The sequence below is a fragment of the Labeo rohita genome, chromosome 18 (assembly GCF_022985175.1).
Source record: "Labeo rohita strain BAU-BD-2019 chromosome 18, IGBB_LRoh.1.0, whole genome shotgun sequence".
Lineage (NCBI taxonomy): Eukaryota > Metazoa > Chordata > Actinopteri > Cypriniformes > Cyprinidae > Labeo > Labeo rohita.
This window is the reverse complement of record NC_066886.1, coordinates 11,751,159-11,771,837: the sequence shown is the minus strand read 5'-3', so window position 1 is coordinate 11,771,837 and position 20,679 is coordinate 11,751,159. Positions and strand designations below refer to the sequence as shown.

At 38.6% G+C, this 20,679-nt stretch overlaps 1 protein-coding gene across 2 annotated transcripts; it reads right to left on the bottom strand.

Annotated features, from left to right (window-relative positions):
• Window positions 1-436: 436 nt before the first annotated feature.
• Window positions 437-20,679, bottom strand: siah1 (siah E3 ubiquitin protein ligase 1). Of its 2 annotated transcripts, none has more exons than XM_051134763.1 (3): window positions 20,463-20,679; window positions 10,539-10,595; window positions 437-2,535 (listed from the first exon to the last, which is right to left on the bottom strand). In XM_051134763.1, exons 2-3 carry the CDS (start codon window positions 10,546-10,548, stop codon window positions 1,685-1,687), a joined length of 861 nt encoding a protein of 286 aa, XP_050990720.1. In that variant the 5' UTR covers window positions 10,549-10,595; window positions 20,463-20,679; the 3' UTR covers window positions 437-1,684. The 2 variants fall into 2 exon arrangements, with proteins under 2 accessions (XP_050990720.1, XP_050990719.1); XM_051134762.1 differs by lacking the exon at window positions 20,463-20,679 and adding an exon at window positions 13,399-14,257.

The window sequence follows — 20,679 nt, the reverse complement described above, 5'->3', positions numbered from 1 at the left end:
AGGTCCGAGAGGGATTGAATAACCAGCGCTCTCAATACCCTCAATAACGCAACAGAGGTGATTTCCTTCAGAAAGGCACCGAACCCCCCAACTGCTCCCCGGGCGCCGCAGCAATAGCAATATGGCTGCCCACTGTTCTGTGTGTGCACTTGGATGGGTTAAATGCAGAACACAATTTCTGAGTAAGGGTCAATACTTGGCCACACATCACATCCTTTTCCTTCACTTTAATGAAAAGTCTATAATATACTTTGGATAAAATTCTCAATGGTTGTGTAAAACAACACCCTTTTTACCTTGCCAAAAATCAGCTCCACAAAAATCACCCTGTCCTGGTCGAGGTCATTCTCACAGATAACGTGGAGAGGGAACCAGATGAAGCCAACATCCTCATCAGCTGTAATTTATAAAGAGCAGTGAGAAAATTCACAGAGGGTATGAAAAAGATAGATTTATTTACTGGCAAAATAGAACAAAACAAACAATAAAACAAATAAAATTAGAGATCAGGACTAGCAACAGTACAATGTATCCACAGAGATGTTTGGCTTTGCTTCACCCTATCCTTGCAAAAAACGGAAATACAGACATACAAAGAACAACAGCAACAAAAATATCGACTTACAAAAAGAGAAAAAGAAGACACTGGTGTCTTCCGAAGAACAACACTATCTACAAACACTGAAGATTAGCCACAAGGTTACAACAGCCTTTTTCATTCCATTTTCTTATAAGTCATTACAAAATGATAATTATGACAATCTCATTATAATAACTGTATTAATTGCCCCGGTTCCTAGCCTGGTATTCAATGCAGTGTTCACTCCAGTGTTTGCAATTGAGGACTTCCAGGTTAGGATACTGTACAACTTTTATCTATCTTTTACTTGATATAAAAAGTGTGTCTTAATTCATATAACCCGGCTTCATGTGCATGTGCCTAGCCATCCCTTCAAAAACAAACAGGGGAAACACTGCAGCGACAGGCTGGAACAAACAAGACTTCTAAAATGAAATCTGGACTTGTTATAACTTATCCAGTGGTCATGCACCAATTACCAGAACCTTTCTGTATCATACTCAAGGTAGGAAAAATTAAAGGGGGTGGAAAAAAAGGGGTGGGGGACAAGATTAGAATAAAACAAAACCTAATATTTGAACATAAAAGTTAGTGTTTTATCTGAACTGAAATGCAAAACGTCTTGGGAAACAACAGAACGAACAAAAATTTGCTCTTAAGGTTGCGCCGTTTTTTGAGCAAACCCACCCCAAAATTGATCAGTATCCCCAACCGCCATCCAGCTCGGCGTGCCGTTCCTCAACCCCTCGTCCCAAACGCCACATTTGCAAATGTCCATTTCACAAACGTGGCTTTCCGATACCTTCAAGGGCAATGAATGTTGCTCTCAAAAATGTCGAATACATTAATTATTTAACTTATATAATATTGTAGCATAAAATTGAGAACCCAGTTCTGGTCGGACGTGCCAAGCTCCAACCAACAACCAACAGTTTTTTTTTTTTTTTTTTTTTTTGATGACTACTTGGAACGAACAACAGCAAAAAGTTCCCTAGGTTAGCTACTCCCCCGTCCCCCAAGCACGACTCAAGGTATCCTGCGGTGTATTGAAATGTCTGGTTTCATGTTGTGTGTATGCGTTCAAGTATGCACGGCTGTTAGTCCTCAGCACATGGATATGGTGACGTTGATGCCCAGGTTGCCGTTTTCTGCGAACAGCTGAGCAATGGAGGTGTCAAACACAAGGCAGTCACTGTTCATGATGGCGGTGGCGATGCCCTCATGGATGGAGCGTGGCGTCGCCTCCCAGGTGAGTCGCCGCCGGTGGCCATTCAGCTCCAGCCGGTAGGCGAAGTTTTCCGCCTGCTTCCGTGTGCCGATCAGCTGCACGATGGCGAAGAACTGCTGGTGGCCGTCGTATTTCTCCTGCTTCTCCAGCACGAGCATAAAATGGAAGCCGAAGCACGACTGCATCATGACCCAGTCCACCGCCCCAGGCAAGTTGATGTCTGTGGCCAGGAAGACAATATCCTCACCCTGTAGCGTGGTTATGGACTTGTGCTGGTGCAGCAAGTGGGGCATGACGGCGTCGAGAGATCCCTGCCACTTGCAGGAGGCGCCGGGACAAGGGCAAGAGTATGGCCGGAATTCACATAGCTCCTCATGTTCAGCCTTGTCTGTGTGTGGTAGGGTGACTTCGCAGCCCGATGAGGCATACTTGCAGGGGAAAAGCACTGAGTTGGCCACTTTCTCCATGGCCAAATTGCGGATCGAGCCGAGCGGGCCTCTGCAGGTGGGGCAGCAGGTGAGTTTGGGCCGGCAGTTGCTACAAACCAAATGGCCACTCTGGCACTGCAGGATGGGCGGCAGCACATAGTCAAAACAGACTGGGCACTCGAACAGGCTGGCGAGGTCACTGTTGGATGCGGTGGTGCCCGACAAGGTGGGGACGCGCTGAGAAGGGGGACACTTAGAGGTTCCTGTGGGCAGCGCTGTGGCAGTCTGGCGACTCATTTCTAAAGGACAGAGGGAGAGAGAAAAGAGAGTTAGCATCAATGACCAGCCAAACACTAACAATGAATCCAACCGCAGCTAGGGCTGGGCAAAAAAATGATCACGATAATTTTTTCCATATCTGGTGATATCGATAATTATCACGATAAATGTCAAAGTTTAAAGTCAGATTTTTGCTCCAAAGTGACAGTTGTAGAAACCAGACCATTAATTTTCCTTAACAAAATAAACATCTAAATAGAAAAAATTATTTCTGCATGTTCTAATGAGTTATACTGTTTCGAATCAAAAAACAGGTTTGGGTTGTCTGATAATAATAATGATAATTTTGATAATGATAATTTTCATTATTAATCAGTAACATCTGTAAAAACTGTAGCAACCTCAGTTTTATACGGTTAAAAATTATTCTGACCTTTTTTTTTTTTTTTTTTAAAGCATTGGTAGCAAGCATACATTGAAATCGTGATAAACACAAAAATATAACTACATGGTATTATAAGTAGCCGAGTTGTATGAAAAACTGTCATCTAAAAAATTAATACAAACGCACACATGCTATAGCTTAATCACAAATACATACATATACTATAATTATATACAATTACTCCTGTAATAAAATTCAATGTGAATATTCCACATTTCTGCCACAATACCATGGTGCAGTGAGTGTTACTACAGTAAATCCATGGTAAATGATGGCGATGTGTAGATTGAAAAGCCTTCTGACTGTCTCGTTGCACACAGCTTTAAACTAGTTTAAATCACAGAGTCATGTGTTCATCGCTGAATTTAAGTGTTTCACACTGGATCTCACAGTGCTGTTTAATGCTTGCAAATGTGGCCCAAATCTGTTTTTTCATGACAGTGTGAACGGCACAAAGCGTATGGAATCTGATCTTTTCAATCCTGATTTGTGCCTCTTCCACATGTGGTCCTAAATCCAATACAGATCAGATGTTTTGCAATGCGACTGCAGTGTGAACAGTCATATCGGAATTCATGCGACTTCTACGTCACTTTAGATCAACATTCGTCAAGATTCTGCACTCATGTGAGTCACTTCAAAGATTTTACATACCCAAAGTTATCAAGACAGTTACGAAAGATAGTCAGTGGAAGTACAGTGATGGGTCAGAACTCACAAGTACTACTGTGACAACTCTATATGCAAGCAAAATGAGGGCTCATATCATATAAGTTTCAAACCTCTGCTCTTTTGTCACATCCCTGTCTTTATTTTCATATTGCCTGTGCATAATGTCACTGGCTTCTACATTTACTTCCGTATGATGGCACACTACACAATTGTTGCCTAGACAGTTTTTTTTTTTTCTAGTGGAATTGGGCTACCAATTCAACTATGTGGGTTGAAGCGACCTCACTAACACAATATTGACCCCCTGGAACACGACTGGGCTAGTTTAGGACTAGTTTTGAGAAGCAATTGGTCAGGTACGTATGCAGGTAAGGTCAGGTCAGAACAATTATGTTCACACTGGAAATCTGATATTGGCCACATTTAAAACAACAATGTGAACAGCTATACAAAAAAGCTACGTTCACACTGTGAGCCTTGGTATTCAGTTCCGATTTTTACTCAGATCTGATTTTTTTGTATAGCTGTTCACATTTTTGTTTTAATTGTGGCCAATATCAGATTTCCAGTGTGAACAGATTAAGGTTCTGAACTGACCCATGTGTGCAAAAGAACAATACAAACAGGGCTGCCAGGTTTTCACTAAAAAAATAAAATAAATAAAAATAAAAAAAAAAATATTCAACCCAATTGCTTCTCAAAACTAATCCAAAACTAGCCCAATCGCATTCCAGGGGGAAAATATCTGCGTAATGGGATAGCTTCAGCCCACAGAGCTGAAAAACAATCTGTAGCAACAGTGAAAAAGTACCCTAATTCAGCAGGAAAACTGTGGACTTGGCAACACTGTCACATGGAAGTAAACAGGGAGAACATAATGTAAGTGATTATCTGTTTACTTATCGTGTGATCTGCTGCAGAAGTCAACGAAATTATGCACAGGCAATATGAAAGATAAAGAAGTGACAGAAGAGAGAAGAGTTTCGAAACTTTTATAATAGCCTACGAGCCCTTGCTTGTATATGGAGTTGTCACTGTAATACTTAAGAGTTCTGACACATCACTGTACTTCCACTGACTACCTTTCACAACAGTCTTGATGACTTTGGCTACGTAAAACCTTTAAAGTGACTACTATGAGCGCAGAATCGTAACGATTGTTAATCTAGAGTAACGTAAAAGTTGCATGATTTCTGATATGACTGTTAACACTGCAGTCGCATTGCAAAACATTTGACCTGTATTGGATTTAGTACCACATATGGAAGTGACAAATCAGATTCCATGTGGTTTGTGCTGTTCACACCATCATGAGGAAAAACAGATCTGAGTCACATGTGAGCAAAAAATATAAAACAAAAAAAAAAAAATAATTCGGACTTGGGCCACATTTGACCTGAGCACCTGGACATAAAGCAAAATGTAGCCTCAAGGCAAAACGTACATGTTTCTGCTGACTCAACTCCAAATAAAGCTATTAAAGAGTCTCAGCAGTGCTGAGGCCTGTTCTCCCTGAGTGCCTCATAGATATAGCCGTCTAGTGCCACCGATAAGTCAGACGTGGGCCTCTGGGGAAGGCTTGGGGCAGCTATTTCTGGCATGAGTATAATGCACAGATCTTCACGCTCAGTTTTTTTTTTTTTTTTTAAAGCCAGACATGGAGAGTGGACTCAGAAGGCCAGAGCGCATGCCTACTGCAAGACTGTTCCTATGGCAACAAGCTGCAGTGAGAAGTGTTTGTGTGTTTGGGATGACCTGTGGAGAGAAGTATAGGACTTGGGATGGATTCTTTCCTAATGCATGACAGGAGGAGGGTGTGACAGCTGTAACATCCCACTGCTACTATAACCTACATCTACACATCACTGAACAACTGTAAATCAGCACTGGGGAGCACATGAAAAAGACTGACTGCAGATTTAACATGGACATCAATTAAATGAGAAATAAAGAACAAAGGAGCAGCATAGCAGGATCAGAGCACATTAAATCGTCTCATGTGAAGGAATAAGGACAGTGCCAGAAAAGAAGGTGGGGGTGTGGATAGACGACGAGCTGTGTGTGTGTATGTAGGTGGCTTAGAATCTGCTAGTAAACACATCTGCTCTGATAAAGCCCCGAGTATTTTTAGCCTCCTCACTGAGCAGCTCTCCGAGTATAACAACTGAGGCCTAAATTAGCCCAAGCACAAGAGCTAGCACTACGTCCTCAATGCCTTTCTAGGCTTGCAGTCAAAGACCAGAGGATTAGAAATGGCAACAAATATATATGGTGCTTAACACGATTTACACATGTTCCTGGATCAACATCCTTCAGAGGGATGGAGTCAGAAGGAAAAATTAAGGCCTTAGGACCCAGAACAAAAAGGAATGATGTAGGAGCAGGCATCTTGCCATGTTTTTATCCAAAGCAACACTGCATTCAAGATATGTGACCCTGGACCACAAAAAGAATTTATGAAAGCTGAAAAAGCTTTCCACTGATGTATGGTTTGTTAGAATAGGGAAATATTTTGGCCGAGATAAAACTATTTGACAATCTGAAATATGAGGGTGCAAAAAATAAATAAATACTGAGAAAAATCACCTGTAAAGTTGTCCAAATGAAGTTCTTAGCAATGCATATTAAGTTTAAATTAAGTTTTGATATATCTACAGTAGGAAATTTACAAAATATCTTCATGGAACATGAGCTTTACTTAATATCCAAATGATTTTTGGCATAAAAGAAAAATGGATAATTTTGACCTATAGAATTGTAGCTATTGCTACAAACATACCTGTGCGACTTATGACTGGTTTTGTGGTCCAGGGTCACATATTTGTACATTAATAAGTATTGAATAATCTTGATGTTGCTAGCACAATACTGTACTGTTACAGGAACACTGTCCCACTTAAGTCATGTTGTGCATGTATGAATGAATGTTTGATTCTTGCTTGAGTGCATGAGATGTGTGGTCAAATCCCGGACAAGCCTCCAATTTGCGTTACAACTGAAAAAAAAAAACATTTTACAGGCGATCACCTGTGTACTTAGATCAGGGGTATCTAGTTTTGCTCCAGGACGGCCAAGATTCTGCAGACTTCACTCCAACCGTCTTAAACAAATCTAACCAGCTAATCAATAGGGGCTTTCACACTTCGTACTTCTAGGAACTCAGTTCTAGGAACTAGCCAGCATGGCAGAATCTCTTGTGATAACATGGAGTGTTACATATCATCAAGGCTGAGAAAAGAACACAACTTACAGACAGCAGATAGGTAAATACCAGTATCGCTTTTTCCATGTTAATGGAGTAAAAATATTTACATGACTTTTTAAAAATGCCGGGTAGCCAGTGTTTCGTATACGTATGGCCAATCAGCGTACACTTACGTCACTGGTGGCTCCTATAGAACTGTTTTAGACCCTACTCTGAAGTACTACCTAATTTAGTTCCTCCAAACGGGGTTCCTAGAACTAAAACTGTTCCTAGTTCCTGCGGTGCAAATATGCCAAACAGTGTAAACTTCCGCCAATAGTTCTAGGAACTACGAAAAGGTTCCTCTGGTGCAATTACTAGAAACTTCCAGAGAGGTTGGTGCTAAATTCTGTAGAATGTTGGCCCTCCAGAAACAGGAATGGACACAGCTCTCTCATGTTGAGATGTGCGTTGATATCCAGAGTGGTTGTGACTGATACAATAAGAAAAGCAAATATGGTCCATCTGCTTGAAGTTGAGCCAAAGAGACAATAGGAGGCCAACCTCCCACCACGGAACAGTTTGAACGGCTGATGTACTCTACTGTTACGACATTGTTGCTCCATTAAGCTGAGGTTTTAATGACAGCTGAAGTGATACACGTGTCTCTCTAAGAGGAAAAAGTGAAAATGAATTGGAAGGGTAGGAAAAGCAAACATATAGGACCTGTCAAATTTAGAGTGAGAGTGCTTGAATGGTGAGAAAGAATTGACTTTTTGACTGACTTTTATAAGTTGTGCTTGGCAGGCAAAATACATTACTTCTGCCAAAAACTAAATATCAATCCATCAAAAATAAGTTATTTGGGGGGGGGGAAGCATTCCAGAGCAGCAAGTTCAAACATCATGTTCATCGGTTTCATGACCTAGTATTATCTTAAATTAACCTTCAATGTAATGAGCAAGAATAAGTGTCAATTTATCAACGCAATGTTTTAAAATAAACTTTTTTGGGTTATTCTTTTGGAAAGCTATAATGTACATTATGATGGTTTGCCATTTGTTCTTCTTTTTAGTCCACTGTGCCAACAGTGAGTCTAGAAAGCACTTTGTGGCGAAATTATATGGCACATAAATAGTAGACTTGAGTCTAAAAAAAAATAAAATAAAAAAAAACTTCTGCTAAGGACTGTTTTAAAACTGTAAGAAAGCAAAAAGTGGTAAAAGCCCTTGTGGCATTGCTGATTTTCTTTGTAAAGTTCTTCGTCTGGGAATCAGAAGAACTGTGGCGTGTCTCTTTTCTCCAGCAGCGCTGAGCTGCTATGTCAGTGGAAAGTTTGCAGTCCATCACATATTACAGGAAATCCTGTAACCCCAGAGGAAGTGGTTAGAGCAGACTCGTTGTCAGGTCTTCTAATAGCGTTAGGAAGACCGAACAAAAGGCAAATGCCAATGCAACTGGCCGACACTGCAAAAGCTGAAGCTGCAATACCCAAGACTGTTATTTGTGGGTCTCAGGTAGACACTTAGGCCAGATAACTTCAGATTAATGGAGCATCAGCAAAAACCATCAGCATTAGCTATTTTGCACTGACAACTGAAAGTATTGTTACAGTAATGTAATGCAAGAACAAATGCAATTGCACAACTTGCTTTCAATGCTTCGGCCAAGAATTTGCACCTGCATTTGCATATTTGTGTCCAGTATGTTTCTGGGCTTACAAAATTCCTCAGTCAAAGGTTACAGAGTTCAAGCCAACCCAACACTGAGACCTGAGTGAACAAAGCTTTAGGTCTCCATGGAGTCATGATCATTTGCAAGCTAAAATAGTGCGAGATGTTAACCGCAAACAATATTCAGTGACATTATAGAATGACACTTCACTTTACCACCCCAACACATTTGAGTCTTGCCTTAAGAAAGAGGGGGTAGAGAAAAAAAAAAAAAAAAAAAAGTCAAACTATCTACCACATATCACACCCTGCAGCAAGAGCAAAAAGCACAAATCGCTAGAGTCGTCCTCTCCAAGTCAAGACACAGATAATTGCAATGCAGTCACATCTCAAATATTCTAATGTTTGCTGATAAATTCAAATATCAAACCCGTAACCCAAGTCTGTCGTGCCTAAGGCATAAGCTGGGACTCCACATGTCTGGTAAGAGATATGGGCTGGTTTCTGATTAGACCTGACAACATAAGTTGGCAGAACTAGTTAAAATGCTTGACAACAAATTTCTCAAGGCATATCTGGTGAGGTGAAATATAAGTGCATTGCTTAAATACACAATTTTAATTAAACATTCTCACTTTTAAAATTCTGGATTAAATATAACCCAGCACTGGATGAAATATGGACAAACCCAGCAACTGGGGTGTTCTGACCAAGCTGGGTTCATGTTAAGCAAGAAATACAGTAATTTAAAAGCAATCGTTGATAATAGTTGACAATAAATCTACCCAGAAGTTCGGGTTAAACATTTAACCCAACCGCTGGGCTTGTCCATATTTAACCCAGCTTTGGGTTGTTTTTAAATCCAGCATTTTTAGAGTGCAAATGTAAAAATGTGGTTAAAATCAAGAAGCATGATCTGTTGATCTTCTGCATCTTGTTTAGACAGTACAAAGTTACGTAACCTATTTTACAAACATCTACATTAATGAAACACTTCAATAGAGTTTATTACAATGCAGCAATTTAAAAGCAGGAGGAGCAACCATCTAGCATGCATTCGCAGCCTCACAAATTGATGGTAGGGCTAATTAATAACACACTACAGTACATAAAGCATTAGCAAAATCGAGTTGTATTAAACTCTGGCTTAGTGTGTTTAATCAGGTACAGTAATAATGTGGTCTGATGCCAGACTCCATGGAGATGTTTGTGGTCAAGCGCTTTGTTCACTCAGTAGGTGTTACCATTGGATTTAAGCTTGCTGCAGTCTCTGTAATGTGGCTAGTGGTCTGCAACATTCTGTAATGGGAATTAGTTTTATTCCTGAGATCTGAAAGCAGTACTCAAAATGGATAATAAAAGTTTTGTGGGTTATTAAGATTTACGATTAAAGTTTCAATTCCTCTATTAGGCTTGTATGTACTATGGAAACAAGCTTGTACAGTACACATGTATGACTGCACAAGGGGTTTGTGGGATATATTCTGGGATACGTTCCAATAAAATGAACTCCTTTTGGTCTAGTTTCATTTGTAAACAACGTTCTTGAAAAGAGTTCTCTGGAAGAAGTCCTTCAAAAATTGATGGAAGGCACAGACAAGAAGTTCAGTATGCAGGGCTCTGGTGGATGAAGAGATTAAGGCCAAAAAAATGGCAATGTGGCGTGACCCACCAAGGTCTGGAGAGAGATGCAATGTCTAATGGTTCTGTCTGTGGTAACATAGGCTCAATAGGTCTGGAAGTCTGCTGGTACACATCTGTCTTGCTGTGAATGAACACAAGCACAAACCCTTATCATCTACCTTTCCTCAAATATATCTCTCTACTAAGAAGCCATGCACATCCCCATGAACTGAAGCTGAACTGAACATCAGCCAAATATGAAATGAAGCATCACATCCAAGAAAAACCCAACCCTGTTGCAGCAATCCTACATTTCCAAAGGCCTGCGTATTGGCAGAAGTGACTGTTTAGATAACCTAAACATTGCATGTTCTAAAAATACAATAACAGAACTCACACAGTGAAAACATAAAACGGAATACTTGCCTTCGTCCATATGATTCCCAAGTACGTCTTTCTTCTTTCCTTGAAATGTGTGGACCTCTGGAATGATAGAAAAAGCAAAGAAAGAGAGTAGGTTTGGTTAGTCAAGACAATGAAAAAACTTTGTTTTCTAACTGTAGTGCTGCATTTCTGGTTAATTTTAAAAGAAAACATGTTTGGTTTTTCCACAAAGAATAAAGAGGTGAAAATCAGGTCTCACAGCAAGTCAGTTGTTCATTGCGTAACTAAAAAAAAAGAAAAAAAAAAAAAAAAAAAAAAAAAAAAAGTGTTTCCATGCTGTTTAGGTGTCACTAAGCTCCCACACTAACTAAACATCTTCTTAGGTGTTGCAAAACCTTAAAACAATGTTCTTAGATGAAAATGACTTTCTAAATACCAACATAAGCTTCTGTTTTTTTTCTCTCTCCCTATAGCAATTGTACTATAAATTAAGATAACAAGAGTTAGTGAAACTGGGAACAATACAGGTACGAAACAAGTAAAACAGATATTTCTTCATACCGTTATGTTGAGAAACAGACACACCCCTCCAACCGACCTCCTTTTAGCAGCCTTATGAATACAGTTTCATACGATTTTCATCTTTTCTAATGCAAAGCCTGTTAAAGCAGATGCTCACGGTGGGCAGGGCTAATGCATAGCACAATAGCATCTGGGCTTAACATTGATTTCTCCACATTAGGCCACACTTCAATATTTCATCAGAAGCCATTCAAAATGGAAGGCCGATCAATATGCATTAAAGTATCTGGTGAAATTATTCAGCAGTTTAAGAGATGTAGAACTCCAAATCTGGCAGATGGTCAATAGCATGGATCAGCATGACCAAAAGCCAACAGGGACTTAAAAGCTGAAAACTCAATTTTGTTTTGATATCAACAATCATAATTGACTCTGCTGCTACTATGAGAACCTCGTGATTAGGTTATAAACCCTTTTATGAGTCATACAGTGACCTGCCTCAATGTACCAAATCTCAGGACAAATTCTACGTCATACAGAAAGCGAATGCAGCCATTTAGCCACTTGGTGGCTAGCTTTGGCTTGGGGGACAAAAATTAAATGCAGGATGAGATCAAGGCATAGAAGAAATGCACTATGGGTAGTTGACAAATGAATAGGGATGTAACAATATTACCAATATCTGGATATTATCGTGGTCACATGACGATATGAAACAACATGTTCTGTGCAAAAAGTGTAGTTTTTAAAATATATTTAATCATTTTTTAACATAAAAGGTCTTTAAAGTTGTGTTTTAGGCCATTATGCTTTATGCAATATGGTTTAATACCTTCATCAACTCACGCACGTCGTTTAGGTGATCAGCTTGTGATCGGGGTTTTTCGCGCATCAGCTCACAGTGAATGCAGTGAACTCGTTTAATGCATGTGCTGTGAGTTTAGCGCATGTTTTGAAACGCAAACGCCACCAGTTATGTTTTATTTTGGCGGTAGATGATTAAACCATTTTACTAGCTTTGTAGTCAGACACATTTTTGTAAGCACGTTTTCACTGAAGCTGGAGTTTTCCTTCAAAATAAAAGCTCTACTGTCCTTTCCATCAAAATAAAAGCTTAAAAGGGCAATATGAATTGCTAACAGCAAGCGGATTAAATAGGTACAGCAGTTCAAATTCAAAATATCTCTTTCAAGTGTAGAAATTAGGAAAGAATTACTGTCATTTCCCTGCTGTTGTGTAAAGCAAAAATAATATACCTATGAAATAAATTCATTTTCATTTATTTTACAGTGCAATTGTTTTACAATATATGGCTTTTACCGTCATTGATGTTATTTTTATTGTTATAACTATCTAACTTGTTCGGATTTCTAAAACACCAGTGTGAATGTAATTTAGACTGAGACAGTATATCATAAATAAAAAGAGGGCTGAGTTCCCTTTAAAGTTCATGTACTAGTCAATTTACTGACTTTTTCTTAATTTAATTTTACATTTAATTTTAATAGTCTAGTAATATAACCCCAAAAATGCATACAATACAAATTAAAACAATGCATTGTAGACATTTTATTTGAGGTAACTATTAATGTCAAAATTGCATGAGTGCAGATTATTCTTTCCATATGTATTAAAAACAAGTTAAAAAAAAAAAAAAAAGAGTATATTTATGAAGTGACAATAAAAAGTGTTATGTCACCTACCTATATACAAGACACACATGATCTTCCAGTCTGTGAGTCAGAGTTCTCTAAGCAGACAGACAAGTCACAGCTTGCTCTCACTGTACTGTCCCACTTTAATCTACAACATACATGTTTCCTAGTCTACAGTATTACACTACTAATGGAGTGAACAGAAGAGCACAGCTGAGTAAAAAACACTGGAACAATGCACACAGCAGATCTGACGACAGCTTCATTGAAGCCACGCTTCCAAGCCATAGACTCAAGCTTTCCACAAACACACTCATACACAAAGAAAACAAAATCAAGGATGTGAGGGATAACGGCATTTTTAAAAGAAACAGAGAAAAGAAAATAACGAGTGTTGTCTCTGAAAATAGACAACTTTCCCTTCTTTGTCCATAGTGGAAAGCACAGGAATGTTACTAGAGGCCCAAACGACATGTCACATGTCAAAAGTGTTTTTTGTCCATACTATGTTGTTTTAGACTCATGAGACTTTCAAGGTATGGATAAACAGTTAAAACACTCTTTAAATGATCTTTTTCCATTCCACAGAAGAAAGTCATTCAGGTTAGTAAATGAGAACAGAGCTTTAATTTTTGGGCAAACGTGAAACATGAATGAGAGACCAATGAAATGGTCTTCCTCTCAGTTAGTGAAGTTAGTGGTGGTAAAAAGCATTGTTCTGTTACCTTTAGGTTTACTAGCAGTTCTGGCCGCTATGCAAGAGAAGAGCTTGAGCACCCCCTTCCATGAGTACACAGGCTGTAGTCTAATAGTAGCCGACATGGGGAGCAGATTGACTCTTCATCATGCTCTTTCCATAAAAACAAAAGGGCCCGTACAAGTGGGTCCCTCCTTTCCCGTTTCACGCTCGTTTTCCGTCTTCTAAAACCAGCTTAAGATAGAAACACAGCTCCAACAGGTCACCTAGGGCCACAGTAAGGTACCCCCACCCCCAACCCCCCAAAGGAGGAAGGGATGAGTCCCGAACACCTACACTCGCGCAATTTATGTAACTCCACCAGTCGTTCCTTAAAGTGGAGAGCAGGAGATTTGTGTTTTAAAAGACTTTGTCAGTAAAGAACAGCAAAGAACAAAACTAGTCCGTAGAGCAGAAAGTGGGGAAAAAAAGAATTCACTGTAGTTTAGGAATGTTACACAAGTAGATCCAGTTTCCAGTGCCTGGAGTGGGACTTCAACAGCAATCTCCAGAAAGAGGAAAAAAGACTAAAAACAGAGTCCGAGTTGTCAGGCTTTTCCCCCTCTATAAGCGCATTCCAAGACTTGTTTGAAAAAGACCACTCCCAGGACTGTCGGAGTACCCCGTCAGCTCTGCAAGTGAAGAAACGGAGAGGGAAGAAACACGCTGTTGCACAGAGGAGTGAACTCTCAGAACGACCGCAGAAAGAAGGAGAGAGTCCCGCCTGCACAGTCACCACTGTTGCCTGTGGATTGAGGAGTCAAATGTCAGTCTGAAGTCAGCATGCTCGCTCTCTCTGGTTCTTTCTCTCTGAGGAGGAGGAGGTGGTGGTGGAGGAGTGGGACCGGTTCATGGGCCCAGCCGTGTCAGATTACACAGCTCCTCCTCTTGCCGCTGCCTCTGCCTCCATTCATGTTGTCCAGACAAAGAGATTTTACAGCATGGCACCTCTACGACAGCCGGCAACTTAAACAAAACACTCAACGATCACACACTCTGCTCATAAACAGCACTAACAAAACCACAAATATGGAGCTTTACAGGCCCTTTGTAAGTAGAGAGAGAGAGAGAGAAAGTGGTACATTACAACAAATCCAATACCGCCAATCTTAACTGCTATAAAGAAGCTCAGAGCCTAGAGAGCCACATCATACACCACTAAATATCGCCTCTCACCACTACCCGAAATACCCCAGCGCATGCCCAACATGCCTAGAATAAGGCTGATAAAAACAATCTGACCTTTCTGCTCTTGAAACTGACATTAAGGCCTGGACAGCAACCCCCATTTGCGTTTCTGTGTGACACTACAGAGCTCTGACTGTCTCGTGTGACCTTTGGTCCCTCGTGTCCGTCAAAACATGCCCTGTAGATTTAGCTAGCGATAACATGGCAACCAAAACATTAAATTCCACAAAGATGTGCTCATAAGACCTTGTATTAAAACGCCTGCCTTTATAGTTAGAACAAATGGTGTTCATCTTTAGGTTCTTCAGACAGCCTTTTCCTATTTATGTAAAAACATCTGTTAATCATAGAGCTGTTAAATACAATGATGGACCTACAAAAGAAATGAAGGCCTTTGAAAATTATCAAAGACCATTTGCCAAGTCTTTTGTTCCAGCGGTGCTACATTATAATTTGAAAGGGCAGATGTAAGGGTTCACACATGTAAAATGGGTTTTGCTCAGTCCTGCCTCACATACAGTGTGACTGAAACACCTGCAGGCATCCTGTTCTGTGTTAAAGGTGCTTATTGTAATTTTTCACCAACTTGTCTGCACGGATACAAGAAAAAATGCCTTGCCATGTCAATAGCCGAGATAAAACAATTTTTTTTTTTAAAATAAAATAAAATAAAATAAAATTAAATTAAATAAAAAAAAAAATAATAATAATAAAGAATCAAGGATTAAACCACAGAAGTACATGACAAGGAAAAATATTTTTAAAAATAAAAAATTTCTTGCATGTCGGTTATAAAACAACTGATTTAATGCACTTAACTGTTTAAATATTCACTAAAAAAATGCTTAAATATAACCCAGAGCCGGGTGAAATATGGGCAAACCCAGCGACTGGGTTGTTTTGACCCAGCATTTAAATGTTTAATCCAACCTAAAATCAACTATTGTTTAAAATGTACTGTATGGCTGGCTTAAAATAAACCCAAAACTGCTTGTTAAAACAAAAAAGAGTCAGAGAAAATGTGTTGAATTCAGGAAATAACTATATCATTTCTGGAGATCTGTTTTCAGTTTCTGAATTTAAAGTTATATTTTGTAATGTTGTAATGAAGAACAAACAAATGAAGGAATTAATTATTTGTTGAAAATTAAATTCAACTGAATAAACAAACAAATAAATAAATAAATAACCCAATCGTTTGTTTAGTTTAAAAATTACTCTATGTCTGGCTTAAAATTAACCCAAAAGTTGTAAATTAAAAATCTGAGACACATAATTACATCAGCAATAATCAGAAGGTAAACATTTATTAAAAAGCCATTTTTAAAATGTTTATTATTCAATTATTATTTATTCAACTTGATAATAAATGTTAATTTTCCAACCTATTTTGGGTTCAGTAAGCAAGAAATAAACTTAAGCAATAGTCGAGTTAAATAAAACTACCCAGAAGGTAGGGTTAAACATTTAACCCAACGGCTGGGTCAAAACAACCCAATCACTGGGTTTATCCATATTTCACCCAGCGCTGGGTTGTTGTTTTTAACCCAGCATTTTTTTGAGTGTATCAAGAATTAATACAAAAGTAAACTGATATTTACTCAGTTGAATTTAAATTTTACCAAAAAATTAATTCTTTCAAATGTTCATTACAAGATTACAAAATATTAATTTTAAATTCAGAAACAGAAAACAGATCACAGAAATGGTATAGTAATCCCCTGGATTTAACATTTTCCTCTGACAATATATGAATTTCATTTTTTACATTTTTATATTTTTGAGTAAAATTACACATTCATGGTGACAAAGTGTCATAATCACCCATACATAATCTTCTAAACTCAAAAAACATCTCAACAAATCAAAATGCCAAACTAAAGACCACTATATATAAGGACTCATATGCTCCCTTGACAAGACAATTATAGTTGCGCTCTGGAAACCAATGCACCATGTGCTCCACACTGCCCCCATGGGCCCAGATCATATGCTGACAACAGAATGATTTGTTAATGGTACAAATCTCCAATCAACGCCAGGCAAGCACTTGTAAACAAAAGGGCTGAGGGCAGGGCACAGATTCTGCCCAGCATTTCCATCTAAATGAGGGCTGAGGCAAGATATTTACATGCAGGTCATTGTGCTCCGGGTAGAATAAACAGCAGAGATCTACTCCTCTATAGCCAAGATGCAAAACAAGTGGAATTTTCCAGTGGAAAATAATTTAAGAAAGAAAAAAAAAAAAATTCACATATCTCTGTCTTAACTGATGGCCTTAACACACTCCAAAATCACTGTAAACACATGCACCAACAATAGAACATCCACAGCCCTATATCGCATATAATTCAGTGCAAATATCAACACCATAAACAATCAAACGGCATACAATAAACATAACTGAATTCTGAATTTCTCTCGAGTTTAAAGATGAAGTTTATCCGCCACAGGCTATAATTTAATTCACTGTCTAACGGACAACATCTGCATGGCCATCTTCGACACGCTCGTCTCCAATTGGGCCACTCAAAAGTGAAACAGAAGCTTCTCCATCTGAAGACAAACAGGGGGAAATGAAGCATAACATGCACACTTCATTAGCGATTCTATCCCATCCATTATCTCCTGCTCATCTCTAAGATATCTTCTCCATGGACAGAGTCCATTAGTGCTCTATCCTGTAACTCTATATACAGCCAGAGCTCTGGGCAGGGGCTGTTAAGGTAACATCCAGCTATAGCCATTCAATCGCTGTGGGTGCCCTAGACAAACAATGAGGCATTTAGTGTATTTGTGTTGTCATTTACATTTACGTAAGAGGTTCTGAGTCTCAAAATTCAAAAGCTGTCATTCTCAATCATCTTCACAGGCCACAAATGTCAGATCTTGCCAATTGAAGTGTGTCTATTTCACATGCTGAAAAGCACACTTTGAATTGTCTTTAAATCAGATTAGAACTAGCATGTTTTGTGCTCTTTTGCAAAGCAAAATCTGAAAGCCAAGCAAAGCTCAAGTATGCTAATAACAATAACACTATGTAATTGAACAAAAGCACAATTATTAGAAGCAACTGATTAATCCAACCATGCTAAGCTAGAAATGTGCAAATAGATTGTTGTCAAGGAGAAAGAGCACTGAGAGACACAGTGGGGAGACTGAATCCACCCACATGCATGCATGTACACAAGCTCATACACAACGTAAACAATCAGGCTTCTTGTCTGCTTCACTCAGACAGATGGTCGACTAGAATTATGATCCTGTAGTGATTATGCAGGAGACATATTGGTGCCACAAGGGGGTAGAGAGAACAGTGTTGTGTGTACGCAAGTATAAGAGGTGGAAGTGAGATGCAATGGTTCAGAGAGTGTGAAATGGTCTATCCCTGCTCTATACTCCCGTTTCAGCCTTTCTAAACAGGCTCAGGTTACCTTACCATTACCTTGAAGCTGTGGAGTCTAACTCTAAAAGACAGATGCTGTTTCTGTGGGGGGCAACCAAGTTTGACTGGCCAAGTGTGTGCAGCTGCCACACAAAGACAGGTTGAAAACATAAAAGAGTGACAATAAAATGACTCCAGACGTTGACTGAAATGACCCAAATACAGCACTAAGTAGAGTTAGATGGATTAATGTTTTAATTTAACCAATAATTACACTTTTCCTCATTTTATGGTTATAATAGGACCACCAATAAAGAATAACACCCAACAATGCCATTTAAAAATAACAAATGTCTTGCAGGTCAACATATGTTAAAAAGTAGGCCTTAGAAATACCACTGAATGAATAATAAAAAGGCAGACCCATTAAAAATGCAAAGGAACTTTGCCAAAACAAATGCATAAATGTGAACCTGGACCACAAAACCAATCATAAGGGTCAGTTTTTTGAAATTATGATTTATAGATCATATGAAAGCTGAATATAAGCTTTCCACTGATGTATGGTTTGTTATGATAGAAAAATATTTGGCCGAGATACAACTATTTGTAAATCTGAAACTGATGGTGCAAAAAATAAATAAATAAATAAATAAATAAATAAATAATCGAGAAAATCGCCTTTAAAGTTGTCCAAATGAACCTCTTAGCAATGCATATTACTAATCAAAAATTAAGTTCTGATATATTTACAGTAGGAAATTTACAAAATATCTTCATGAAACATGATCTTTACTAATGATCCTAATGATTTTTGGTATAAAAGAAAAAAAACGATAATTACAATGTATTGTTGGCTATTGTTACAAATATACATGTGCTACTTACGACTACTTGTTATAATTACTAATATATATATATATATATATATAAAATATATATATTTTATATATATATATATATATATATATATATATAAAAAAAAGATATTTGTTCATCTGTTTTGGAGAAGGCTGCATGAACATCTTACTAAAGAACAAATATCTACTGTAGAGTTGGTGTACCAGCAAAAGCAGAGATAAACAATCAATAATTTTGTGAAGAATGCTCCATAACATGATCTCTAATTCACTGCTGAGGTGTGTGAGTAGAATGAAAGCAGAGGATTGCATTTCCAAGCACCTGGACACACAGAAACATAAATCTAATGCGTCCCTAAGCCAAGGTAGAAGGGCTTATGCATTTTTAAACTAATGCCTTGCCAGGCATTTTCATCAGACCAATAAAAAAAATGTCTATGACATCCCAGATAGATATAAAGCTCTTTTAAAAAAAATAGCCTGAAGGGTTTCTTAAAACATCTATTTATTGCATGCATCAAAATATTTACAACATCCTTACCTTTCTAAAGATAGTAGAATAAGGTTAGTTACAGAAGGGATTTGACCCTATCCTATCTAACTATTGCTTCAACCAGCTGCAACTTAACCTCAATTACTGTAATCGATAGGGGAGGTGCTTAAAAGGATCTTTAAGGATAAAGAACAACAAAAACACTACAGCTCAACAAAGATGCAACATCTCCATGGCAAATCGTAGCTGCTTTGTAAACAAAAAGGGGTGATGATCCAGCTGCCAAGTTCAAGGCGTCTGTGAGAGCTTAAAATAAATCCCGTGTGTAGCAGAGACACGGGCATTCGTGACATTAAGCTTCTTTAGGTCTCAAAGCAATCACATGCACATGCAAATCTGATGATTTTACTGTAACATCTTGAGTTGTGTGGACTAGAAACTCCACACCAAGTGTGGGCTGACGGCTAGCTTTGTGCATGCTTTCCTTATGACTAATTTCTACATCATCATAGGTTACATTGACCATAACAGTGATAAAAAGGTTACTAGATCACACGCTGACCTGTGTACATGTGTATATACAGGCTGCTTTTGCACTGCACTTTGCTTGTTGAGATTAATACAGCATCTAATATCTGTCAGTCAAGTCATCTCACGGTTAGAAACACCACTAATATGATTCAATGTCAATTAACCAGGCCTCAAGCTTTGGTTTAACGTAAAAAAAAAGAAACACAAATAGCCTGTTTGCACACATGCACTCTACTATTAAGATTACAAAGCACTGCAAAGGTTATATTTCATTTCACTTCATCACATAAACAGTGTGTCTCGTTTAGCACACGCATAGAGAGCTAGCAAAGCTGGGCTAATAACGGCTACATGGACCAAATCTCAGCGTTTAAGAGAATTAAAAAAAACATTTTGTGACTAGTTACGAACCACGACAGGAATCGTAATGTGTTCGCAGAAAAAAGGGTCACTAAAATGTGTTTTGACGAGGAACATAGCAAAAGGGTTGATAGCATAGTCGGCTAGCCGCTTTTGAGCTAGCTAGCTCGCTAAGCCTAGTAAAATCAACAACAGAGTCATTATCCTCGACTGAGGGGTTTAAACACTGTACTCACCTCTAGAAAAAATATCCTTTTGCTGCAAAACGGAACAGTTAAAAAATAATCCACTACACGTAGCTCTGCGTTAGGTTATACGTCCGTTAATCGTTTGGTTGTTTGTGTTTCCACATTCGCTAAAAGGAGACGCTGCTGTCGCCCGGCAGTCTCGGTGTCGCGCACTGACTGGAGCTGTTGAAATATATTTTTCACGGGAGCGCCGCTACACGGCTAC